This window comes from Rhea pennata, chromosome 1, assembly GCF_028389875.1.
Source record: "Rhea pennata isolate bPtePen1 chromosome 1, bPtePen1.pri, whole genome shotgun sequence".
Lineage (NCBI taxonomy): Eukaryota > Metazoa > Chordata > Aves > Rheiformes > Rheidae > Rhea > Rhea pennata.
This window is the reverse complement of record NC_084663.1, coordinates 55,123,814-55,150,481: the sequence shown is the minus strand read 5'-3', so window position 1 is coordinate 55,150,481 and position 26,668 is coordinate 55,123,814. Positions and strand designations below refer to the sequence as shown.

At 45.3% G+C, this 26,668-nt stretch overlaps 2 protein-coding genes across 3 annotated transcripts in view; both read left to right on the top strand.

The window, feature by feature from the left end:
* The window catches only part of EP300 (E1A binding protein p300), a 63,631-nt gene extending 53,770 nt beyond the window's left edge, over positions 1-9,861 (top strand). For both annotated transcript variants that reach the window (XM_062587421.1, XM_062587429.1), the window contains 5 exons: positions 1,089-1,254; positions 1,934-2,098; positions 4,194-4,355; positions 4,839-5,120; positions 6,449-9,861. In XM_062587421.1, coding sequence (XP_062443405.1) covers positions 1,089-1,254; positions 1,934-2,098; positions 4,194-4,355; positions 4,839-5,120; positions 6,449-8,689 — 3,016 coding nt within the window. In that variant the 3' untranslated portion in view covers positions 8,690-9,861. The remainder of the gene's footprint in view (positions 1-1,088; positions 1,255-1,933; positions 2,099-4,193; positions 4,356-4,838; positions 5,121-6,448) is intronic.
* A 10,412-nt stretch (positions 9,862-20,273) lies between these two features.
* On the top strand, positions 20,274-24,886 carry LOC134146833 (histone acetyltransferase p300-like). The gene is made up of 4 exons (XM_062587411.1): positions 20,274-20,790; positions 21,234-21,351; positions 21,929-22,103; positions 24,069-24,886. Exons 1-3 carry the CDS (start codon positions 20,660-20,662, stop codon positions 21,992-21,994), a joined length of 315 nt encoding a protein of 104 aa, XP_062443395.1. The 5' UTR covers positions 20,274-20,659; the 3' UTR covers positions 21,995-22,103; positions 24,069-24,886.
* Positions 24,887-26,668: the final 1,782 nt, after the last annotated feature.

Sequence of the window (26,668 nt, the reverse complement as noted above, 5' to 3'; positions counted from 1 at the left end):
TGTTAGGGACTATGTCTAGAATAGTTGCACAGGAAAGAAATTAGGGGAGTCAGAGCGGAGGTGGTATTCTCTTCAGTACTTAAGTGAGGTGGTATCTTCCTTGGTACTTGGTACATCTGAAGACAGATGTCAGATATTTTGTTCTTTTTTTAATTACATATTTTTAACATAGAAGTCTATTGCTGCACAGTGCTCAGGCCATCAGTTTTCCTTGATGCTGTTTTCTGTGCTAATAGATAACATCAGGTTCTCATTTTGGGAAAACAGTATTGGTCACGCAATATCATCTCTCCCTTCTGAGGCAGAAGGCATGACAACTGGCTACAGTTCCCAGGGTCTGGGCAGGGTTGTACAGATGTTTCTCAACAGGGCAAGCATGGTATTTTTCTCTAACTTGAGTTCTGATTATTTCTCCTACTGGAATTCTTTCAAAACTAATGGAGAATAACTGAGGAAGAAATAGGGAGCTTTGCAGCATTTATATTCTCTGCAGCTGCTGCTATTTTGATGCCTTCTGTCTTAGCAGTGCTTATGATTTTGTACCCAATAGCATGGGTTCGCAGTGACTGGTTTGCTTTATTCCCAAATCTAATGGTGAAACCTTTTAAAACTGATTTTTCAAGTTAAAAAAGAAAAAAGTTACAATAAAGTGAAATGCATGTTTAGGTAAAAAATGTCACTAGGTAATGAGTGACTACACTGTCTCAAGAAGAATTGAGCCTTTGAGCCTTTTCCCATTAAAATATGTGATCTCCATCTTTCTCTTACATAATTAGCCATTTGGCAGATGGTAATTGCACGTGTACATCAGGCTTTGTTTTTTACCTCTAGACTGGAAAGCATACACACTTTAATCACTCTGCGTGAAGCTCTGAATTTCTGAAAGTTAGTGAAAAGACACTAATGTTATATGCATAAGTGAAACTAGAGTGAACACAAAAATTAAGGTCTTGGAGAGCCATAATTATTGTCCATTTGGTAACACCAGCCAATTTTGTAGTGGCTCCATCTTGTGGCAGAGAGGTGAGAAAACTTAATTAACAATTGCCAGAGAGCCCACATGTACTTTTTTGTTTTAACCATGGTAGGTATACTACTGGACATATCTGGGCATGCCCACCAAGTGAAGGAGATGACTACATCTTCCACTGCCATCCTCCTGACCAAAAGATACCGAAGCCCAAACGACTGCAAGAGTGGTACAAAAAGATGCTGGACAAATCCGTGTCGGAGCGCATTGTTCATGATTACAAGGTTTGTTAAGTGTATGTCTGGATGGGGGGGAGGGGTTGACCAGTCTTAGTTCTTTCCTTACCTTATGCACTGTGTGTTGGATTCTTAGTGTAAGTATTAGTTTGAAGTGAGACGAACAGTGCATGTTTAGAGTTAAAACATACTGTATTTAAAGTATGTGCTTCTGAAATAATCCTAGCAAGAGATTTGAAATGGTGAGGCACCTTCTGCAAGGAAACTACATTCTTGAAATTCTAGGTAAGAAAAAAATTCATTTTATCAATGTAAAGACAATTTGGGGAATACAGTTCTCCTATGCTTAAAAAAAATAAGATTGCAGTGTTCGGCTGCTGACACAGTTGGAAGTATCTGAAATCTTCTAAATTATCAGGACTTCTGCTAGTATGGACAGTATAGTGATTATACTGTCCCTTTTGGTACGTGTGCACTTTGAAGTCTACAGTGATGGTTAATGGTTTATTTCTTTGGAGTGGGAATGTTTGAAATATCACTGCGAACTGAGGAACTGTCTGTAAATGCGGTATTAAATCTGCATTTAGATGGAGTGCTCAAACTGGATTCTAAAATAGTTGTCTCTGGCACTTGATGTCCCTCTGCCTTTTTTTAATCACTTATTTAAAAGGTTGCCTCAACACCCTTGATCTGTATTAGTCATAACCGAGTGTTTTGTCCTTTTCAGGATATATTTAAGCAGGCAACAGAAGATCGTCTAACAAGTGCAAAAGAGCTACCATACTTTGAAGGGGATTTCTGGCCTAATGTTCTAGAGGAGAGTATTAAGGAACTAGAACAAGAGGAGGAAGAGCGGAAGAGAGAAGAAAACACTAGCAATGAAAGCACAGATGTAAGAATGCTTCTGCTGTTTCATGATCTGATGTAATAATTGTGACTACCTGTGGCTAATTAAAGGACGTGCCAAAGCTCTTTGGTTAACTGACTGTTTCACCTTTGCTGCAAGATAAATACCAATTTTATATTTTACAATAAAGCTGATTAAAAAAGAAAAAACACACACTAAGCTAATTCCCATTAGCAGTGGCTATTCTTTTGGCTGTAAACCTAACTAATTACTAAAGTCAATTAAATTGAAACAGCTGCTAGTTAAATATTTTCCTGCTGAAATCCAATTATCATCTGATGTTCATGTCGCAACCTTAGCCTGACTTAGAAGCTTTCTCCTTATTCTTCAGCTTCTGGACAGTGGCTAATGCTTCTCTCTCTACCCTAGATGTTATAATGCAGATCTTAGCAGAACATTCTGATAAAATAAGAGACGGCCCTGATTTAGTGGCTCAGTCTGTGTAGGGTATTTTTGTAGTGGAAAGTCTTAAGTCATTGAGAATGTGACCCACAAAATACTGTTGAGGATTTGTTGTTGGACTACTTTAAAATAGGAAGGTTCTCGCTGGTGTCCTGTTTGTGCACGTTTTCTGGACAGTATGCAACAATTGTGCATTTGCACTCTATAATAAAAGAACAAAAAAGATGCACTTAATTCAAGAGTGAAAAGGAAAAGATGCTGAACTCTACATTTGACAGTCTTTGATCTGGACTTTTATGGAGAAGGAGATGAATCTAGGATGAAGTTAGCTTTGTTTACAGTGCTTCTTGTTAGTCCTGTTTAAATAATGCTATTCTGTCACCTTGTTACATGTTGGAGAGTTGCAGGGTTTAGAATTATTTTCTCAAGTGATTAGTGCATCAAAAAAGTTAGGCTTAGCATGGCAACTACAGTTTGTAGTTTTCCTGTGTCCTGCTTCACCATACCTCCTTTTAAGGCTTTTAAATAGACTTAAGTGCAAGATCAACCTGGGAATTAGGCAACTCTGTCAACTTTGCAATTTAACTAATATTTTACTTAGGAAGGGCCTGTTTAAAATTTTTCATTTGGCATAGCTACTACTTCCTATCTCTCAAATATACCAGAAACCAGTCTTGAGGCATCCGCCTTAACTGCCTATGTGAGAGATTTGTCAACACTTACGTTGATTCTTCACAGTAGTTTAGCCCAAAATCCCATGGAGGAGGAAGCTTGATGCATATTGGTATTTAACTGTCATTATTAAAAATAAAGGTTTAAGACTTTACCTAATACCTCACTTCTTGAAAATGAGGCAATAGTAATCTGTATTCTTAAATGAAGTGACAAAATAGTCACTCATGTTTGCTGGAAACTTCCAGCCGAGTTATTTAAAGTGTGGGAAAAAGCTTATTTGAATAAGAACTGCTTTGGATATTGATCATCATATGCTCTAGAGCCTCAAGGGATCCCTTTAAGAAGTACAGAGGGCAATAAGCTGTTCATTGCTAATTGATTATAATAGAAGTGAAGTTGACCTGTTGTGACTGTTGCACCTTTCTCCTGTTGTATCTTCATGCTAGAATTTGCACTAGTAATGCCTTTTGGACTGAGAACAACTTCATATAATATTCAATTATATGCAGTCTATTTTTTTAAAAAAAAAAGTCAGACAAGGGACAGATGTCTCTAATTTTAAGAAACTAGATCTAGGTGAATTATTAAGTCTTTTTTTACCTCATGTTAGCACAGAATTAGTTTGGCTTTTCAGTTATTTTTAGTTTGAATTGCACTGACAACCCATCTGCTGAAGCCCTTTGGGATTATCTGAAGTATTCTTCGGTATTGAACTGTAGTAGATGAACAGGTTTTGGTAAACACTGTAAGGGATAAAGAAGGCAAACACCTCCTGAACATTTATGTTTTTAGTATTTTTAGAACTATGTATTGCTCATCTTTTCTGCAGTGATTCCAGTTGAATTAATATAGTCTTTCAGGGGACTGTGGTAATTGTCTTCGGAGTAAATCACTGTGAAATGTGTTTAGTTCTTCAATTAGAGGTGTGAAAGTAACAAAATGCTGATGTGGTATAACTCAGATACTTGACATTTTAAAAAAAAATGCGTTTTAAAATTGATAGGTAAGCAAGGGAGACAGCAAAAATGCCAAAAAGAAGAACAATAAGAAGACAAGTAAGAACAAGAGCAGCTTGAGTCGTGGCAATAAGAAGAAGCCTGGCATGCCCAATGTGTCCAATGATCTGTCCCAAAAGCTATATGCCACTATGGAGAAGCACAAAGAGGTAAGAATTGATAGTGAGAAATATATATTTTGCTTAAGTAGACAGTTATACAAAGACTTGATACAAAGCCTTGCAGCAAAAACATGTGCTATATTTAAAACTCTTAGCCAAATTCGTATAGAGTGTCACGCTGTAAAGGGTAACAGTAAGTCTGGGCGTTCTGTGCTGTGAGGGCATTGCAGTATATACAATTGTGCCTGTACAGATCTTCTGAACAGTAAAACTGTCATGGCAACTAGACTGCTCTGCCCGGTGCTCTTTACAAAACAGTCTTGAAGGTGAACCTGTAATGTATCCAAAGGTCTGAAATTTTCCCAGTCCTTGCAAGCGTTTTCTCATACGTGCATACACATTTTCCAAATCACCACTCCTGTCAGCACATCATTCAAGTATTGGTTAGTCCTGGTATTTTATGTTCTGCATAATGAAGTTTGACTAAAATGTCTTGATCACTACTGGTAACTAATTTGCTTTACTTTTCAGGTCTTCTTTGTAATCCGTCTCATTGCTGGACCTGCAGCCAACTCCCTGCCTCCCATCGTTGAGCCTGACCCACTCATTCCGTGTGACCTGATGGATGGACGTGATGCTTTCCTAACCCTTGCTAGAGACAAACATCTGGAGTTCTCCTCACTACGAAGGGCTCAGTGGTCAACCATGTGCATGCTGGTGGAACTGCACACGCAGAGCCAAGACCGCTTTGTTTACACCTGCAATGAGTGCAAACATCATGTGGAGACCAGATGGCACTGCACTGTTTGTGAGGTATGCTCGGTCAAGCTTTCCTTACTTGTGTCCCCTCATTTCTGTGCCCAGAGTGCTCTTTACCTGAAGTAATTTATCGGTATAAACTGATTAAAAACATCTGTACAACTCAGCACTTGGCAGTTCAGAAAGAAAGGAGAGAAAACATTAACTGTAGTGGGCAAGACTAGTAGTCATCAGGGTGGTTTGTCTCCTACTTCCAAGCTGTAGAGAACTGAAGCTGCAGAGTTTCATTTGCTGTAGTTCATTAAGGTGCTGCTGCTTAAGCTGTTGGGAACTGTAGCAAGTGCTTAAACCTTAATGGTAGGATCAGTGGGATTTTTTTTTTTCATCTAAAGAGCAATGCCTTATTTCTTACACAGTCAGAAGTGTGGAGCTATAGTACTTCTGTAACTAGGCCTCTCCACTGGTTTACTGGTATGGAGGTTTTGCTATGCTATGAATCAGATTCCTCACTAAAGCAAACACTACACTGTCCTTGGCACTTCTACTGTTACTGATAAATACTTGGATAATTCTCCCAGTCACTCTGTAGTTGCAAAGAACACTCTTGATCAAGTCCAGTGGTCTGAATCAGTGCTGTGCCTTCCCAAAGTTGGAGTTCACCTGAACTTAACTTAAAACTTAATTTTTCAGCCTGCTAATAGTAAATGACTCTGCATCAGCCTCTGATTAAAATGTGACAGTCTCATTTCCTCATATGTATCAGAAAATAAATTCTTAATTTCCAAAGGATTAATGAATCTTAAGGACATGCATCTTTTTCTTAAAATCAGATATTGAGCCCTAAATCTTGTGGTGCTACTTTCACTGAATGTAAATATAGTTCACATTGTTCAGTCAGGCCGCTGCTGCTTATCAGGCTCACCTGAAAATTGAAAAAGCAGCTTGCATTTTCCTTTCATCTTTGAAAATTGGTACCTGTCCTGCCTTTTTTTCCCCCCCCCCACCTCCTTCTATTAAAGAAGCAGCAGATGGGCAGCTATTCTGTTCCTTGCCTTTCTCTTTCCCCTTTCCTATCAGGAAAGAAAGTGATTTTCTGGCTCAGCTGAATCATGTGTGACCTATTAGCTTAAAGCAGACTTGTTTTTCAAGCTGTATATATTTGTGTAAATTTCAGACATCCTTCCACCAACGCACTTTCCCAGTCTGTGCTGTTCAGAATTATTCCTTAACCATGACCTTAACATAGCCTAAAAAGTTGAATTTTTCCCTCTTGTAACAATTTGTGTGGAAAAGTCTGGGCGTAATTTGAGATGATGTGACACCATTCGCTTATTCTGGAGTTACAGGAACAGTGTTGACTTGTTCGTTCATTGTCTTTCCAGGATTACGACTTGTGCATCACGTGCTATAACACTAAGAACCATGACCATAAGATGGAGAAACTAGGTCTTGGTCTAGATGATGAGAGCAACAACCAGCAGACCGCAACCACCCAGAGCCCTGGTGATTCCCGCCGCCTGAGCATTCAGCGCTGTATCCAGTCTCTGGTCCATGCCTGCCAGTGTCGCAATGCCAACTGCTCACTGCCATCCTGTCAGAAGATGAAGCGGGTTGTCCAGCACACCAAAGGCTGCAAGCGCAAAACCAACGGAGGGTGCCCTATCTGCAAGCAGCTTATTGCTCTTTGCTGCTACCATGCAAAGCACTGCCAGGAGAACAAGTGCCCAGTGCCCTTTTGCCTCAACATCAAACACAAGCTTCGTCAGCAGCAGCTTCAGCACCGTCTGCAACAGGCTCAGATGCTCCGAAGGCGGATGGCGAGTATGCAGAGGACCGGCGTGGTAGGCCAGCAGCAAGGATTACCATCACCAACGCCAGCCACGCCAACAACTCCGACAGGCCAGCAGCCCCCGACGCCACAAACCCCACAACCCCAACCTCCACCTCAGCCTGCTTCACAGCCTCAACCTGCACCTCCCAACAATATGCCACCCTATACTATGCCAAGAACTCAGCCCCCCAGTGCTGTGTCCCAGGGCAAGGCAGGTGGCCAGGTGACTCCTCCAACTCCACCCCAGCCACCTCAACCACCAGTTCAGGGTCCTCCTCCTGCAGCAGTGGAGATGGCCATGCAGATCCAGCGGGCAGCAGAGACCCAGCGTCAGATGGCACAGGTTCAGATTTTCCAAAGGCCAATTCAGCACCAGATGCCCCAGATGCCACCTATGGGAATGAACCCTCCACAGATAGCCAGAGGTCCTGGTGGTCATATAGATCAAGGAATGGGGCCAGCAGGCATCCAGCAGCAGCCACCATGGGTGCAGGGAGGGTTACCCCAACCTCAGCAGCTGCAGCCCGGAATGCAGAGGCCATCCATGATGTCAGTAGCCCAGCCAGGGCAGCCCATGAATATGGCACCTCAGCCAGGGATGGGTCAGGTACCTGGCACGGCTCAGCCCAAGCAACCACCTCTGCCCCAGGCAGCCTTACAAAACCTACTGCGGACTCTCAGGTCTCCCAGCTCACCCATGCAGCAGCAGCAGGTGCTTAACATCCTTCACTCCAATCCTCAGCTGCTGGCAGCTTTCATCAAGCAGCGGGCTGCCAAGTATGCGGGGTCCCAGAACCCCCAAGGGATGCCAGGTCAGACTGGGATCCCCCAGGGTCAGCCAGGGCTCCAGCCGCAGCAGGCCATGCAAGGGCAGCAAGGAGGGGTGCACCCCAACCCAGCCATGCAGAACATGAACCCCATGCAAGCAGGAGTGCAGAGGCCCAGCATGCCGCAGCAGCAGCCGCAGCAGCAGCCGCAGCAGGCCATGGCTGGGATGAATCCTCAGGCGCAGCAGATGAACATGAATCACTCTGGGATGGCTCCCCAGTTCCGAGACCTCCTCATGAGGCGGCACCAGATGATCGAGCAGCAGCGCCACCAGCAGCAGCAGCAAGGAGCAGGCCCAGCCCTGGGGCCTGGGATGGCCAACCACAACCAGTTTCAGCAGCCGCAGGGCGTTGGGTATCCCCAGCAGCAGCAGCAGCAACAGCAGCAGCAGCGAATGCAGCATCACATGCAGCAGATGCAGCAAGGAAACATGGGACAGATAAGCCAGCTTCCGCAGGCGATGAGCGCAGAGACAGGAGCCAGTTTGCAGCAGGCTTTCCAGCAGAGGCTACTTCAACAGCAGATGGGGTCCCCAGCTCAGCCCAACCCTATGAGCCCCCAGCAGCACATGCTCCCCAATCAGGCCCAGTCCCCACACTTACAGGGCCAGCAGATCCCTTCATCACTCACCAATCAAGTGCGTTCTCCGCAGCCTGTACCCTCGCCACGGCCCCAGTCCCAGCCCCCCCACTCCAGCCCGTCCCCCCGGATGCAACCTCAGCCTTCTCCACACCACGTCTCCCCGCAGACCAGCTCCCCACATCCAGGACTGGTAGCTGCCCAGGCTAACCCCATGGATCAAGGGCACTTTGCCAGCCCGGACCAGAGTGCAATGCTTTCTCAGCTTGCTAGCAATCCTGGCATGGCAGGCCTCCATGGTACAAGCGCCACGGAACTGGGGCTCAGCTCCGAGAACTCAGACTTGAATTCAAACCTTTCACAGAGTACACTAGACATACACTAGACACATTGTAGCATTTTGGGAGCAAAAAAAAAAAAAAAAAAAAAGAAAAAGAAAAAAAAACTTATTTTCTCAAGACTTTTTGTACTGAAGACAAATTTTTTTGAATCTTTCTTAGCTAAAACAACATTTTTCCCTGGAACACATCTGAACTCTGCAGTAGTAGTTTGTGGTTTTAAAAAGCAAACCAACAATGAACCTGAGGGACAGTAGAGTACAAAGAATATATTTTTGTTATGGCTGGAATCATAACCAGTCCTTTTTCTTGTTTTTCTTTTCTCTTTTTTTTTTTTTTTTTTCCTCGCGTGTGTGCGTTGGGGAGGTGGGGGAAAGAGGGCGATCTTTGGCTGTTCACCAAAAGACACCCTATTCATGCCTCCAATAGGTTTTATTTTTTTTTAAATTAATGAAAATATGTAATATTGATAGCTATTATTTACTGAGGCAGATGGTAAACATTTTCCCTATTCTGGTTTTTCTTCATGTCACTAAAAAAAAAAAAAAAAAAAAAAAAACTACAGGAGAACGTTTTCTTAAAACCGGAGGACAAAAGGGGTTAATGTTGCTTTAAAAATACATTACATATATAAATATATATATATTAAAATAAATACCAATCTTTTCCTCTATGGTTGGAAATATGTCAATTCTTTGAAAAATGTAAAAATATTAAATAACTCAGCCCCCCTCCTGAAGTCTACTTTTGTCCTCCAAGAATTTTCTATACAAGAGTCTGAGCTTAAAAAAACTTCAAGTATTAAAATAATTTGTACATGTAGAGAGAAGACAACATTTTTGCAAATACACAGGGGCAGCTGCCAAATGGATGTAGTATATATATTGTGGTTTCTGTTTTCTTGAAAGAATTTTTTCGTTATTTTTACATCTAACAGGAAAAAAATAAAAAAGAGGGTAAGAAACAATTCCGAGGGGATGATTTTAACCTGAGAAAGTCCCTGGGGTTTCTTCTTTATGCTTGCTTTCTCTCCTATGCCCCTTTTCCCACCCTCTTCCACTTTCTGTAAAACTTGAAAATAGAAAGCAAAAAACCCTCAAATGTTGTAAATCATGCAATTAAAGTTGATTACTTATAAATATGAACTTTCGATCACTGTATAGACTGTTAAAAATTGATTTCTTATTACCTATTGTTAAATAAACTGTGTGAGACAGACGGCCTGTTTTTAATGTTTCCCCTCTCTCCCACATGTGTTGCTTGTTCTTAAAATTGGGGGGGGGGAGCAGACCATATGCTACTTTAAATGTTTGCTATTTAGCAGCTGGAGAGCTATTTAATGTATATGACTTTTTAAATGCAAATCTATAATAAGGGATGTGGAGTAGTAGTTTCCTGAACGGATACTTTTGGTACAACTCTGCATTGGCATCTGTTCGTGGCATGTGTCTTACCAAAGAAATGAGGCCTGATCGCAGCAGTTGTGCCGGCCAGCTGCCCCGCACCCTGCCCAGACAGCCTGGGAGCAGCTGATGTTCAAAGGACCTGTTTTGCATTTTGAAATGAGAACTATTGTTTGGATTTGTGATATTAAAAGAGCCTATTTCGCTTGGAATATGTTGTACAACTTTGGGCCCCAAAGCGTGAGCCTGTTCCTGTGAGGTAAGCTCGTGCGGATGTCCCATAGGCGCTGCGCTGAGGCAGCTCATGGGTGTCCTGTGATTACTGAATTTGGGGATCCCCTGCCTTTAGGCACGGGATCTGCCTGGTGGAGGGTGCGTGTGGCCGGTTTCCACGGAAAGACTGAGGTGGTGTAAGCCTCACCCTGCTGGAAGGCGTGCAGGTAACTGTCTCAGATGCAGGCTCTCTGGGATTTTGCCAACACGCACTCCATTGTCCTTGTGGGGTTTGTGTGTGTAGTAAGCCCAGCTGTGTGTGCTGCCCGTAGCTACGTGCACACGGAGTTAATACAGTCACTTCAGAGCTTGCTGCCTGTGTGTTGTGCTGTGGCTGGGCACCACGTGCGCACTACGTCCATCTCGGGCTTCCCAAAATACAGCCTTACTGGAGTGTGTGCGTGAATACGAGGGCTGGGTGCATACGGAGTAACTTGCACCCAGGGCCGCTGTACACCAGGGACGTCCTGGGTGTGACCAGAGTGCAATGTGTAGTGACGCCAGCTGCGTTGTGAGCATCAAGATGTCCACAAATCCCAGAAAACCGCAGAACATAGGCAAGCCGTCCTCAGGAAACGGCTGGTGTGTGTGGAAAAAACCTGGATGGATGATGGTGCTACCCAACTGCCAAATGTATCATGATGTGAGCGGATGTTCAAAGCTGTCAGGGGAGTAAGAGATGTGATGATACTTGCATATAAGCACAGAAATATGGTTCTCGTACAGTAGCAGGAACTGGGGATGGAAAGGCGTATTTGGTAGTAAAGAGCTTTAACAATATGGTAGAAGTTCCCAAGGAGGCTTGAGGAAAGCAGCCCAGTGCTTTGGCATCCTGCCGTTGGTAGTGCTCGTACTGCTGTGGCACAGACCAGCTCTGTGCCAAGTCGGGGGTTCCCTCTCTCGACGTGGGAGGGACTGCTGTTGAGCTGCTCGGAATGGGAGCGGAAAGCAAAAAGCCGCACGTTGATTGCCAGGGCAGCAGGTTAGCACACTTTGGTTGTTCTCCATGTCAGTCGGGGCAAGCATTCCTCTTCCTTCCCCTGATTTGAGCAAGGGCTAGTTTGACTTTTCAGCCTTAGAGATTCTCAGGCCTGAGTATGAATAAAGGAGGGTTTTGACTGCCTGATGGCTCCCAGATGGGAGCACCTGGGCTGTGTTAAGGTGGGGCAGCCTCAAGCCCCTGAAGAGCAGCTTTGAGTCCCAACAGCTACAGGTCTTTCACATTTGAACCTCAGAATAGGAGACTTGATTTTATTAAAAAAAAATAAAAATTTTAAAATTAAAAAAAAAAATCACAGGGATTTGATAAGACAGGGCAGCTGCCGCTTTCCTCTTTGTAAATGCTGTTACCAAGTTAAGTTCAAATGTTTTTCTAAGTTGGTGTGGATGATTACTGGTCTTGGATTTGCACGGTGTTCCCTTCCCCCTACTGCTCCTTCCCTAAATCTCTCTGATTCCAGTGCAGAACCAGAAACTGCCTCTTGGGAGAGCACTGCAGCTGACTGGGGAAGTGGCAGGACTTCAGGATAGCAACAACGGAATGTCACCTGGATCAGTGCAGTGTGTACGGTTACTAATGTGCCGCATGCTGGTTAAGGGTAGGTTGGTTGACTTCCCACCTGTTTGTTACACTGTTACAGATGAAAAGAACTAGCTGTATACATGAAGCTAAGTATTGTTGGTCTAATTAAAGTTTTCAGCACAATCAAAGAGTTATTATTAGTCTAGCTATAATTTGACTATAAGCATTAGTATAATTATACAATTAATTGATACATGCAAACTTCCTAATATTTACTACTTTCCCTGGTGTTATGCTCACCCTCCCACTGCCACTTTGGGTCCTAAGGTCTGTGGCTTCAGCTGGAGGTGGGGAGAGTTCGCAGGGAGCCCTTCATGGGGCATACAATGTTCATGACTTATTTTTCTTCGGTCTTCAATGATTCACTGTTCCATATCTCATCCAAATTTAATGTTTGGAGTGTTTTACATACGTTGGATACTTTTTCTTTGTTATCCCTAAAACTGGTTTTATCCAGCTCCCAGTTACTCTAACCACTAATTGACTGCTGGTGAGTCACTTATAGCATGGGGCCTGTAATATCATATCATCCTGTGAATGTATGCCTCTCCTTTTTTTTTTTCCCCTTCATTCTAGCATCTCATAGTCCATTCTTTGCAGAGTTACTTGGTATTTATTGAATCATTGAAATTGGGAAGGTATCTTTGGAGACTAGTCCAACCTGCTTTGAGCAGGGTCACCTACAACTGTGTCCAGATTACATCTCCAAGAATGGAGATGTAATCTCTGGGCAACTCATTCCAGTGTTTGACCACCCTCTCTGTAAAAATATTTTTTCATATGTTTAAATTGAATCTTCTGTATTTCAATTTGTGCCCACTGCCTCTTGTTCTTTCACTGGATACTACTGAGAAGAGTCTGATTCTTTCTCCTGTATTCCTTCTATCAGGTATTTATACACATTGATAAGATCCCCTTGAGTTTTCTCCAGGCTGAACAATCCCAGCTCTGTCTTCCCCTGTGCCAGATGCTCTAACTCCTAAATCATCTTCATGATCCTTTGCCAGACTCACTCCAATATGTCCACATCTTTCTCATACTGGGGAACTTTGAACTGGGCCCATCACTCCAGATGTGGTCTCACTAGTGCTGAGTAATGGGAAGGATCACCTCCCTTAACTTACTAGCAGTGTTCTGCCTAATGCAGCCCAGGATGCTGTTGGCCTTCTTTCCATGAGGGTATATTCCTCGCTCATGTCCAACTTGTCCACCAAGTAAAGCACCCCCAGATCCTTTACTGCCAAGAAGCTTTCCGGCAGGTCAGCCCCCAGCCTATATTGGTGCATGGGGTTATTTTTCCCTAGGTGCAGGACTTTACAGCTTCCCATGTTGAACTTCATGAGGTTCCTCTCTGCCCATTTCTTCAGCCTGTCCAAGTCTTTCTGAATGGCAGCACAATGATACGGTCAGTTTTGTGTCACTTGTGCATAACTGAGGATGCGTTCTCTCCTACCATTCAGGTCATTAATGAAGATGTTAAACAGCATTGGCCCCAATTTTGACCACTGGGGCACCCTGCTGGAGACTGGCCTCCAGCTGGACATTGCGCCACTGATCGCAACCCTTTGAGCCCAGTAGGTTAGCCAGCTTTCAGTCCACTTACTGTCTGCTCATTTTAGCCCATACTTCATCAGTTTGTCTATGAGGATGTTATGGGAAATGGTATCAAATGCCTTGCTGAAATCAAGATAAACAACATCTGCTGCTCTCCCTTCATCTACTGAGCCAGTTGTTTCACTGTAGAGAGCTATTAGGTTGGTCAGGCATGATTTTCACTTTGTAAATTCAGGCTGACTACTCCCAATCACCTTCTTGTCCTTAATATACTTGGAAATGGTTTTCAGGAGGATGTGCTCTATCAGCTTCCCAGGGAGTGAAGTCAGGGTGACTCGCTTCTAGTTCCCTAACTTGCTCCTCTTCTGTCAGCATGAACATTTTTGAGTCTGGAGGAGCTGGCCCTTGAAAGTCCACCAGGTATCCTGGACCCCTCTTTTCTCCAGGGAATCTCATTGGATTCTTCCAAGCAGTTTCCTGAAATCTCTTTTGAAGTTCAGGGTTGTGATCCTGCTTTTTGTCTTGTTTCTTCCTCTCAGGATCCTGAATTCCTCCTCCTCATGGCTATTACAGCTAAGCCTGCCCCCAACCTTTGTATTCCTAACCATTTTTTTCCCCAGGAGCAAATAGCATTTTTCCTTGTCAGCTCCTCGATTCCCTGTGTCAGGAAGTTACCATCAATGTACTCCAGAAACCTCCTGGCTTGCTTGTGCCCTGGTCTGCTGTCCCTTCAGCAAATGACATGGTGGTTCAAATCTCTATGAGGACCAGGACCTGTGAACATGAGGCTGCTTTCAGTTGTCAGATGAAGGTCTCATCTACTTGCCTGATCAGGCAGTCCTTAGCAGGTACCCACCACAACATCACTCAAGTTGTTTGCTCTCTAGTCTTGACCCAAAAGCTCTCAGCTGGCTCCTCACCTATCCTTGGGTGTCACCAAGGATTCCCACTGCTCTCTCACATAACAGGCAACTCCCTGTCCTCACCTTTCTGGCCTATCCTTCCTTAAGAGGTTGTGTCCGTCCACCACGACATACCATGCTTCTGTGATCCCAGGGAATCATAGCCCCGCACCTACCTGCTGCCCTCTGATTTCTCCTGTGTGTTCCCCACACTGTGTGCTTCTATACAGGCGTCCAGTCATCAGGATTTCCCAGAAAACATGAGAGCTTCCCCTGTGATGCTGTCCTCTTGGCACTTTCTTATTCGTCTGCATAAACTTGGGGTGGAGCCCCTTCTGTCCCATTTTGTTGTTTTCAAGGTCTGCCCTATAAATGTCACCCTGCATCCTTTCTTGCCAACCCAGTCTACCACTTCCTCAGCTGACTGTCAGTTGTCATAGCCCTCTCCCGTTGCTTTGCCAGCTTGACAAAGATGCTTTTACCTAATTTGGTCAGGTGGATCCCATTTCTTCCTCATAATCCTTGATCCTCAAAGAGGATCCCATAGTCATAAAAGCTGAATCCTTGTTGTTGACACCAGCTGTGTAACCAGTTGTAAATCAACAGGATCCATCTGTTCACCCTCAGGCACTTCCCCCTTTCCAATGGGATCGAAGAGAAAAACCACCATGGTCTCCCATGCCATTGGATATTGCCTCCAGAGCCATGTAGTCATTCTTGATGTGCTCCTTTGTAACCCTAAGTGCCCTATATCTGCTGCAAGGGCACTGAACCTGTGTAGTAGTTCTAGAGGTACAGGCAGAGCAGGAGGTTCCCTACTAGGAGGTTGCTAGAAGTCACAAGTTTCCTGCCTTCATCACCATGGGAGTCTCCATTTTCCATCTGGATAAGCACAGACACTGCCTGTGTCTCCTTTGGTGCAGGTGAGGGTTCAGGTTGTTTTTATATTTGCACAGCCCATGTCATTGATTGTGCTGCTCTCAATACTGATTAAACTCAAGATATCTCTCTCAGCCTCTTCAGAGAGTGATCTGTCCTGTGGTCAAAAAGGGTCTGTTCCTAATGGCTGGCTCTACCTTAGCGTATGAAGTGGCCTTCTACCCTAAAATAAGCTTTTCTTTGAAGATCAGCAATATATTGGCCTGGCTGCGGAATGTTTGTTTCTGCAGAGAAGGCAGTGAAGGATCCTCTTAGCTGCTGCCTTTGATCAACACAACCCTTGGGTAACTCATTTTTTTTGCAAGAAGCCATTTCCTCTTTGTGCTTGTCGGAACAGATCACAACCGAGACAGAGGCTAGACAAGCTCTGAACTTGGGAGAGCAAAAGAGGCTCTGTCCACAGGGGCTTCAGGAGCAGCTATTTCTGAGTCACTGTTGAAAAGCCACTGAACTGCTCCATTGCATATGCTTGACCCAACCTCGATACGGAACTTTGTTTAGAAAAATGGGGGGTTAATGATTTGCTTAAGTTGCCTTAGTTGCACTCCCTTAAAATAGGGTCTTGGTTGTAACTCCCCAGCGGCAATCGTGCACACTGTGGATGTTTGAAAGGGAAAACCTGTTCTGTAACTGCTGCTGTGGGTAGCTCATGGGCAATGAGCCATGTCTCCTGTTGCTGCTTCCTGTTCTGGGGAGTGCAGTGGATTTAGAGGAGGTGAAGGTATTATATATAGCTGGCACCATCTTCTGTAGCCATCTTTGACGGTCTTCATAGCTCCTAGTGAAGCTAGAATGGCTCAAACTGTTATTTTTCCCCAGTGTGCAGAGTTCTGCTAGGCTCCGGTGCATCTTGGGAGCAGAGAGCCTTGAGGGCCACAACCATGAGCTCTGTCAGTAGGTGTTTTGCCTCTCCTCGTGCACCCACTGTTCCAAGGGCAAAATGAGGAAGGGACAGCGAGTGACAGCGGCATTACAAGATGAATGTGCTTTGCCAGCCCCAGTTCCTCTGGCTGAGAGAGCACAGCTCTTGCTTTCCAGAACAGTGGTACAACTCTCTCAGTTATTTTGTGAGGTGGGTTTATTCAAGCTTTTCCTCAGCAGTGAGGAGAGCAAATTGACTCCGGAAGAGGCACTCACCATCTTCTGATTTGAAAATTCACTGTCTTGGGAGGTGAGCTGGCTGGAGAGCCTGACTGATGCATGTGGTCAAATCATGGCCACTCTGTGACAGGACACTTTATCCATCCCCAAGTGTTTTATGCTCAGTGTTCCCCCCATATATACGTGGTTGAAATAAGTTCAAAGGATCAGGCACATGCTGGGGACATGCTGGTTCTTCTGCTGCAAAGCCCATGTTGTGGAGTGAGATGTGTGTGATCCACCTAAGAAAATGGCTCCCCCTTGCTCGTACCACAGCCTCTGCTCGGCTTCAGCAGATGCGCCCTCCTTCTGCCTTCATTTTTGACTGCACTGGGGTATGTCACACCCTATGCAGTCGTACGTAGTCCAGCAGAGGTCTGTATAACATTACAGAGGTTTTCAGTACGTTTGTACTGCTGCAGCTCTGGGCTTAGCGTGTGAAGGATGGCAGGAGAGTGTGACTAATGCATTTTGCTTCTCTGTTAGGCTCAGCCAGGTTCTTATTACAGAAGCTCATAGCTGTTTTTCTGCAATTCAGTAGGCTTGATAGCAGAGAACAAGATTTTTCTTCTGAAGCAAATCTTCGTTCAGCACTGCAGCAGGGTGTGTACTTAAAATTGGGAGGCTTATTTCCAGGGTGATTTGGGAGGGGGTGTCCCCTTTTTTTCTATCAAATAAGATGTGAAGACTGGAGTGTGGCACTGAAGGGAGCTTGCAATACAATGTCTCCCTGGTAAGCGAAGCTTTGGGAGCCTTTCAAAGGATCTCTCTCCAGGCCTGTTGATTGAAAGTCAGAAAAGCTAAGGGCTGAGGAAGGGCATGGGTCTAAGGACACAGGTGCTGTTATGGCTTGTAACTGGACTCACCAGCTGAGTTAGAGCTGTCAGGGGAAGTAAGAATCCCAAAATCATGATTTTAAAAATGACAGACCTCAGGTATTCTTCCATTTACTTGCTGATTTCTCAGTCCAAGCTTATACTGCAGGATTTCAAACCTCTTTTTTATCATCCATCTCCCCAGTGTTACCCCAGGGAGAGGGGATCCTTGCCTGTGACTTGGGAAAGTATACCTAAAAGGAGATTACAGAATCACAGAACTGGTAAGGTTGGAAGGGACCTCTGGAGGTCATCTAGTCCAACCTCCCTGCTCAAGCAGGGTCACCTAGAGCATGTTAGATAGGATTACATCCAGGCAGGTTTTGAATATCTCCAGAGAAGGAGACTCCACAGCCTCTCTGGGCAACCTGTGCCAGTGCTCTGTCGCTCTCACAGGGAAGAAATTCCTCCTCATATTCAGATGGCACTTCCTGTGTTTCAGCTTGTGCCCATTGCCACTTGTCTTGTCACATGGCAGTACTGAAAAGAGTTCAGCCCCAACCCCTTCACACCCTCCCTTCAGATACTTACACATATTGATAAGATTCCCCCCTCAGTCTTCTCCAGGGTGAACAGGCCCACCTCTTGCAGTCGTTTCTCATAGGGCAGATGCTCCAGTCTTCCGATCATCTTTGTAGCCCTATGCTGGCCTCTCTCCAGTAGCTCCATATGTCTCTCAAATTGGTGGAAGATCAAGATTCCACCTTGATAAACTGTATATAACGTACCAGGCCAGATGGACATCATGACTTCTCATCTTCTGCTGTTAGCTGGTCTTCCTGGTCCTCTCTACTACTGTTTCTGCTGTGGAAGGAGCCTGGCAGGACGTAGCAGCACCTCACATCTTCCTGTGCTTGCAGAAGAATCGAACTGGGAGCACAGCGCAGCACTCAATAGCCAGCTTTTGTCCTGCACTGGAATAGAGTAAATACTTAAAACCAAGATGTTTGCCTTCCAGACAATTTGGTCTTTTCTCCCCATCTCAGGACAGCCTGCAGTGGTGAGCCCAGGGGTATGCTGAGTCTAAAGTGGCTCCTTGCATAAGCAAGGGACCTGGGAGGAGATGGGCATATCCTTCCCTTTCATCATCACTGCAAGTCTCTGTAATTGATATGACTCTAGATATAGGGCAGAGCTCAGACTTTGCTGCCAGTGCATTGCCCATTCTGTAGGTGGTGAAATCAGCTTTTCTCGTGAAGTAGAAAAATTTTTCAAAACTTTGAAAGGCAATAGCAGTGACTGAAAAAAATTTGAAGAGGTTAAAAATGTAAAGATGATTGGTGTTTAATATGTCCTTCACATACAATGGAGATAGGAGTTTAGAAACAAAGGATGATGATTCAAATAGTGTGGGAGTTGGAAACTTAGCCTATGCACAAATATTCTCTTTACCATCTTCAAAAAAGTTTGAGAGAAAAAAAGTTTTCATTATAATACTGTGAAAATTATAGCGATGTTAGGGATACAGTAGTTAAAAGACAGCTTCCCAGAGAGGAAGAGAACTCAGGACATGATGTATTAACTGCAGAAACAAAAAGCTTACAGCTGTTGGCACATCTTGGAGAAATAAATACAAATAATAATAATAAATTCCATAATACATTGCAGCCTAGGAACTGGGCATATAATATTTTTAAAATCCAGACACTTTTTAAAATACTGTTTTTTATTCTTTGTATGTTGAGCCCTATTGACACATACTGACAGACTTAGCATGGTAGGAAAATACCATGAAGGCATAAGGTAACTCAGTATCTGTGCCGTTAGTTGGGTTGCTTGTTGGCCCTCATATCAGACTCCACCTTTATTTGCTCTTCACACGAATTGTTAGCAGTTATATTTATTACATAGTGTGATTTAATGATAAGTTGCTGTAAATAATAGGGACTTTATTAAGGATGATCTAATAAGGGTTTTCTGTATGTTCTGCAGTCTGTAAGAGGGAACTTGAAAAGAGCAGTGGCTTAAATCTTCCCCGTGTCTGAGCAGGCTGCTACGTGTTCTTGCAGGATGTGCCTTCGCTTAAGAAAACACAATTACCAGGCTGCCTGCATGGCACTTGAGAAGTCAGATTCTGCCCGTAGATCCTGGATCAATGAGGGAGACACCTGCTGTTTCCATGCTGAAAGTTTTTTTTGTTGTTGTTGTTGTTGTTGTTGGTTTTTTTCCCCAGAATTGCGTGTATTTAGGGACCTGCTGTGAAACATGAAAGCTCTCCCAAGAATTCAATTATCTGCAGGCACGCACAGCGCTCACACGTAATGAGCACCTGAAATGTTGATTAAAACACTGTCGCATCCCTCTGTCCCAGGACCGATGCAATCGGCGCTGCTGCGGGCTCTAAGATGGTGGCGGCCGGGGAAGGACGCAGGCGTTTCGTTCCCCGGGTCAAAACAGGAAAAAAAAAAAAAAAAAAAGGAGGAGCGACTTGGCACTTGCCCAGCTGCCATGGGCGTGAGCTGCCCCAGCCCTAGGCACCGGCGGCAGAGGCCCGAGCGCCGCGCGGCTCGGGGTCAGTGCGGCACGCTCGCCCGCCAGCCAAGCCCCTGGCACTCGCCTCTCCCGGCGGCCTGAGAGGGGGAACCGAGGATCACCCCTGCGAGGGGCCTGGCCGGAGAGGAGACCCCCGTGGAGGCGGTTCCCCGCCCGAGGGAGAGCGGGGCGCTGCCTCCCCGCCTCCGCCGCGCCGGCAGCCGCAGGACGCTCCCGGCCGCTAACGCGAGCTCCGCGCGGCGGCGAGGCGGCCGCGCCCTGCCCGCGCCTCAGAGGCGGCGGCCGGTGGCCGTTGGGCGGCGCCGCGAGCTGCCCGCGCCTCAGAGGCGGCGGCCGGTGGCCGTTGGGCGGCGCCGCGAGCTGCCGAGGGGAGCCGCGCCCTCCCCCCGCCTCGGGCCGCCGCCTGTGCTCCCCTTCCGGGGCGGCGGCGGCTGCGGAAATTTCTCGACGTCTCGCCGGGATGGGGTGGGAGGATCCTTGGGCTAACGGCAGCGGCGGTGCCTGGGTGGCCGTGAGCCCCGCCAAAAGCAGGGGTGTGAACACGTTGCTCAGGATCTCCGAAATCGTCTTGTTCATAGATTGCGAGTAGCTAATATCAAAATAATCTCCAGTTAAGTGACTTGCTGCCGCTGAGCTCTGTATATGTGTGCGGCGGTGGCTGGGAGGAAGCCCACCTACCAAAATCAAGGCACCACAGTGTGAGGTCTGTGAACTTAATTTTTAAGAGTTGCTGACTGAGATAGTTCTTTGGCCTAACATTATTCTAAAAGAGGCTGTGACTGGAAGATGTAACTGTAAGATGAGTGACCTTGGGCTGGACTTTCACCCCTCAAATTCTTATTCTTTCTGAAGCACCATGATGAGTGAAAGTGCCAGTGTTGCCAGTTTGGGGGCCATGCCAACAGCTCAACCATCCAATACTGGAATTCGAAAGCAGTGGCATGAAGACATTACTCAGGATCTCCGAAATCATCTTGTTCATAAATTGTGAGTAGCTAATACCAAAATAATCTCCAGTTATGTGACTTGCTGCCTCTGAGCTCGGGGGGAGGGGAGGAGAGGGGAGGGGAGGTGCGCGTGGCTAGGAGGAAACCCATCTACCAAAGCCAAAGAGCCATGGTGTGAGCTTTTTCAGAGTTGCTGAGACGGAAAAGCAGAGGTGTGAAAGATGGTGTGTTGGTGCTTTCTTTGCCTTGAGCGGAGCTGCCTCTGCTGGCTTGGGGCTGGGCCTCTGCTGGCTTGGGGCTGTCGTATGGGCAGTGTCGCGCTTTGCGTTGAGGCGGTTGGCATGGGGAGGGTGCCTGCAGGGAAGAGGAGCGGCCTCTTGCTCTGCCAGAAGACTCGCTGCCTGCTTTGTCTTTGAATCAGTTGCGCTGGTGTCCATGTCCCGGTTTGGAGCCACCCTAACCGCTTGCCTGCTTTGTCTTCAGAGTGCAAGCCATATTTCCTACCCCTGACCCTGCCGCACTGAAGGATCGACGCATGGAGAACCTGGTGGCGTATGCTCGGAAAGTGGAAGGAGATATGTACGAATCGGCAAACAGCAGGGTGAGAAGCCGTCACCTGTCCGCACCACAGAGCTTCTGCTTTGCCTCTCTTGAGAAGTGTTTGTATGGGGGGGGGGTTATAGGAGGAGCGTAGAAATACAACCAGCAGAGTTTCTGTGGGCATGATGATGTGGTTGGGAAGGAGGAGAAGAGAGAAGTCTAGATGAGAGCGCGAGGCTGAGGAAGAACGTGCTCCGGGGCGTTGAGAAAAGGGTTGCTGGTTCGGGCCTGGGAAGCAGGCAGCTGCAGGCTTGGGCCTGGGCATGCCAGGAGCGGCATGCTAGTGTGCTGTGCCTGAGACTTTTCAGGGTGCGAAGCTCTTTGTTGCGACTCTCTCTAAAGAGTGTTGGACATGAGAAGCAGAACTTCCAGAGCTGCCCTAATGGTGGTTCTGGAAATGCCTTGAGCAGTGCCCGTTCTCACCCCCAGGTCTCCCTGGCAAGGGGGAGTCAATGCGACCCATTCTAAACAGTGCGTGTGGAAGGCTATTTTCCAGTGCAGGCTTTGATCACTGTGCTGGTTGCTTTTGCTTACTGTATGTCTCGTCCGCTCCCCTGACTTGTGTTCCTGCCCAACAGGCGGAGTACTATCACTTGCTAGCTGAGAAGATCTATAAGATTCAGAAGGAATTGGAAGAAAAATGAAGGACCAGGCTGCAGAAGCAAAGCCTGATACCAACTGCACCAGGCATGCCACAGGCTCCCATGAATCAAGGGCCCAGCCTGGGACAGCCTCAGCCAGGGATGTCTGCAAGTAAGAACTGCTGTGTTACTTACTACTTGGTGCAGGGTAATCCTGTGTTATCAGTAAGGTGACTGTTTCTCTCTTCTTGTTTCATAGGTACCTTGGTAAAATTACGTCTGCCTAAAGTTAAACAGAACTCATGTTTTCTAATTTCTTCTGTTTGCTTTTTGGTTTGCTGAGCTGTTTTACCCCCTATTCCCTCTTCAAAGGGCAGTCTCATGAAAATATGATCAAGAGTTATAAGTCTATAAATATGTTTTTCTTCAGAATGGCTGCCTTCCCCAGTGCTGATGACTGAAATGAAGCCTATGTGATGTTTTTCTTCTTGTCAAATCTGCATAGGAAATGAGAAAAAAAATTACTAAAACTGTGTACTGCTTTGTACCCTCTGCACTCAAAAACAGGGAAGTCTGCCTGGTGTCCTCCGTCTTGGTACTGGGGTTGAATTTCAGCCCATGGACTGTCAGGAGTCCTATGGGTTCTTTGAAATGACAGATGATGGAGAACTAAGAGAGGAGACTCCAGAGGAGTCTGGGTGAATTTATTGCTGCAGGGGAGCAATGGGTGAATTTATAAAGCCCAGAGACCTGGAATGCAACCTACTGGGACAACTGCAGTAGAAAAGCACAAAGAGCCAGTGTCCCAGTGCTCCTGCAGGAGGTTGTGATGGTTGGGGACAGAGCTGGTGCCAAGATACAAAAAGCTTCTCCAGCATTACAGCTTGGAGCTAAGCACTTGTGTCCAGCTCTGAGAAAGCAGTCTGACCTCTACTCTGCAGGAATAGTCATTTTTTCATGCATTCCTTCTGTGGAGTTCGGACCCCACAGCAGCCTTTTATAACTGTCTTTTTAAAACTTCTGCTCCATCTAGATGGCATCAAAACAGAGGAGAACAGGTACAGGGCAGCAGCAGGGAAGAAGGTGGAGAAATGGAAGTCTGATCTAAGTTCCAGGTTTTAGTCTCGAGCTTTTCTTGAGGGTACTGTTGTATCCCTAAAGAAAGGTGCTGGCTTTACAAATATACAGTGTTGCTAAGACAGTGAGATGCAAAACCAGACCTCCTGGTAGCACCACACACTGGGAGAGTGGGCTTGTACCATCTGACTTTAAAGCCATCTTTCTGTTATATGACAATAGATAGAGGGCTGGTTCAAGAAACAGAAATTTAGCTTTATGGAGCACGTTAATGCGTTCTGATTAAGAGAAGTCTGAGAAGCTTCTGGGCCAAGGCTTTGTACAAGGAGAACTGGTGCAATGCCAGAGCTGCACCCATAGCTCTCAACACCGTGGAGCTGGTGTTGGGGCCAAGCCCAAGATCTCTGCATCAGGGAGAAGTGCCAGGAATGTACTGCACCACTGGGAGGGCTTCAGAGTGGTGGAGAGAGGTGAAGATGGAGGTGTCAAACTTGCTCCTCAGAGATGGAGATACTTGGACACAGTAGTTGAATGGGTGGCAACTACCAATGAGAAATATCACAAATAACATGTAATAAAGTATTACATAATGAAGTATTTCTCCTTAAAGAAAATATATTCCTTAATCCCATTTTCATTGTATTACAATGAAATTATTTAAATACTTATTGAAAAGGTTTATTAAAAACAACAATGATACATGAAGAGCCATGTGGTGGGGGCTGCTTTAGGCTATGCTGTATACTGATTTTTGCTTAAGCTTTCAGCAAGCCTTGAGCCAACCTGTCTGTGACCTAAGGCTTTTTCAGCTTTTTCAGCTCTGGGAAGCAGGGGATACAGATTAGCAATAGCACATAATATGTTGCATGAAAGATTCTATAGAAAGATTTAAGGAACCTTTAATTTGGTATCTGTATCTTATCTGGAAACATCTTTGTTGCCTGTTCATGCAGTGCACTGTTTGTAGCAGTATTTGCAAGAGAATAGCATTCTTTATAATTTACTTCCTTATCAACTGTGTTACTTAAGTATTTTAAAAGAAATATTCTTTTTTTAACAGCTCTGGAGGATTGTTTGAGAGACCTGAACCTGGAGGATCACTGATACTACTGAAATGTGCCAGGGAAGTTGCATGCAGCAGGATTTGAGAGGTCACTGCCACTCTCAATCTGTAATTAGAATGTTGCCCAAGTCACTGCCCAGAATGCTCTATGTGGTCAGCGCTGATAATGACTCTCCTTTGCTATTAGAAGGACAAGCTGTAGCCTCATTTTAGAACCTTTGGATTGTCTGAAACAGCAATCCATATGGGTCTGTAACATACATAAAAGTGAACTAAGCTTTTTCTTGCTGCTTGACTTTAGGCTGCAACTAACACTTCACTATATGCACAAGACAGGAACTGTACATGGTTCACATGTTATTTGTTCAGCTATTCACTACAAACTCTGCACAAAGTAGAAATGTTCAATACAAGCACTTATTTGCTTATTTTTTATAGTGTTAGCAGAATGAAGGGGATAACAACAACAACAACAACAACAAAAAGGAGTAGAGTGGAAAGTAGAACCAACTTCAGTGGTTCTTCTTCTTAAAAGAGAATCACTGCCAGAAACATACTGAGAGACAATTGCTTCTTGGCTGTCTTCAACAGTGAGCTGGGATGAAGGATGTTGCTTGCAATAAGGCTAAGACCACAGTAGTCTCTTATGGAAGAAAAAAAAGCCAAGAGGGACAGAAGCCATTTTAGTATTAAGAAGCTATGATATAAATGCATACAAATTTTAGAACCAATCGATAGTACTGTAAGCACTTCAAGAGCTTTATTGCATTGGGAATGCTTTGTTTGCCGAATAAAATATCTATTTATGTATGAAATCTGTGAATTTATTGTTTGAGGACATGGGGAGCAGCGTAATTAACACATGTAGAACATTTCCCATGTGGTCCTTTAACACAACAGCCTCTAGACTTCCATTTTCTCTTGCAGACATGGGCACCGCCACAGGGTCACTAAACATGCAGATCTACCAAAGGGAAGAAGACAAGGCAAGCCCAGCTGCCTGCTAAGAAGAGCTAATTGTTCTATGAAGTATCAAAGAAGGCCTAACCTGTGCAACTCAAATGCCATCCATACTTGGCTCACTCCTAAAGCATGGCAGGTCCAGTTCTAGGGAGATTTTAATTCACATTTTCTGATGGTGTGGAGCAGAGCCAGATGGGAGTGAATGAGGTGAGTTATCTGCTCTCTGTGCTCCACTTGGCTGTCAGGTTTTACTGGATCCGCTGACAGTTCCCCTGTCTGAGTGACATGCTGATTGCGGGCCCTAGTGTGGAGGGGGCAGGGGCAAAGGAGTTGATAATGTGGCATTAAGTTAGAGCTATGCAAAAGCCTCCATGTGTGCCTACAGAGGAAACATGCAAAGAGCAGTGGGAGAGCAGAGAGGTGCTGGAACCTCTTTAATCCTCTGCTGAGCAGGCCGTGCAGATGCAGTCAGGCTGCGCTCAGCAGAGTGTGCCGCTCAGGGATGGCCCTGGCCATGCTGCACTGGGGACTGCAGCAGGATGCACTGCGCGGTGCTTGTGCTGTTACTTATGCACTTGGGCCAAGGAACCACCTGCTCCTTGCAAGGGGGATAGCAGTCCCATTTGTTTTCAGGGCTTGGTTGAGGATTGTTTGTTTTTTACCAAAGGAAGGGTCCATTTAAATGTAAATCACAGTCACCCTGCCCAAGGGATGTGGAGTGCCACAGCAGTGACCTCAGAAGATTGCTTTTTGGTTTCTGATACTTCAGTACAACACAGTGACCTCAGAAGATTGCTTTTTGGTTTCTGGTACTTTAATACAACAGTCTAGCATAGTTGCAGATTCAAACTCAAGAAAATATGTAAAGAATAAAGCAGAGACAGACAAAACTCCCAACTGCATTTGTACTTGAAACCCTCTTTTCCCCAACTAACCAATGATTGAAAAAGGATGATGGTATCCACCTTTCTGATTTTTCCTTTCTCCTCCTGCCATTGATCCATACAACCTTTCTCTTTTTCTCATTTCCTTTTATTCCCATCCCTCTGTCAGTGTACCAGAAAATTTGTGACAATTTTAAACTTGGACCCAATCTAACATTTTGTTCTTTCTCCACTTTGCCTTGTGCTGTGCAGCTCCATTCCTCCCATATGTAAGTAAACCCTTGCCCAGTTACCAAGATTTCTAGGAAATCTTGTGCATCCTCAGTTGTGTTTAAGGCACTGAATTCTAGCTAACCATCTGCAGAGATATGCCCTGCTGCTGGAGCTCACTTTGTTTCAAGAATGCTACATTTGCATCCATATTATGATGGTTACTGGGCATTAAATATGTTTGTGGGGATGAAGTTCTAGGTTTTGAGGATTTTGTGGATTGGGGTTTTTCCTTTTTATGCAAAACCTTCTGGAACTATCTGACAGAGACAAATAACCTTGTGATTTTGTGTGAAAACATACTGAGCTTGCTATATGACTTCATTAGACAAGGAATCTACAATACAATGTCTCAATATACTATGTATCTTAGTCACATAAACATATCACTGATTTAAGATGCCACAACCAGGAAGCAAGGGAATGAATTAGCAGTACCAAGAGCACAGTGGGCCCGTGGGGGAATTACAGCGAGGCACC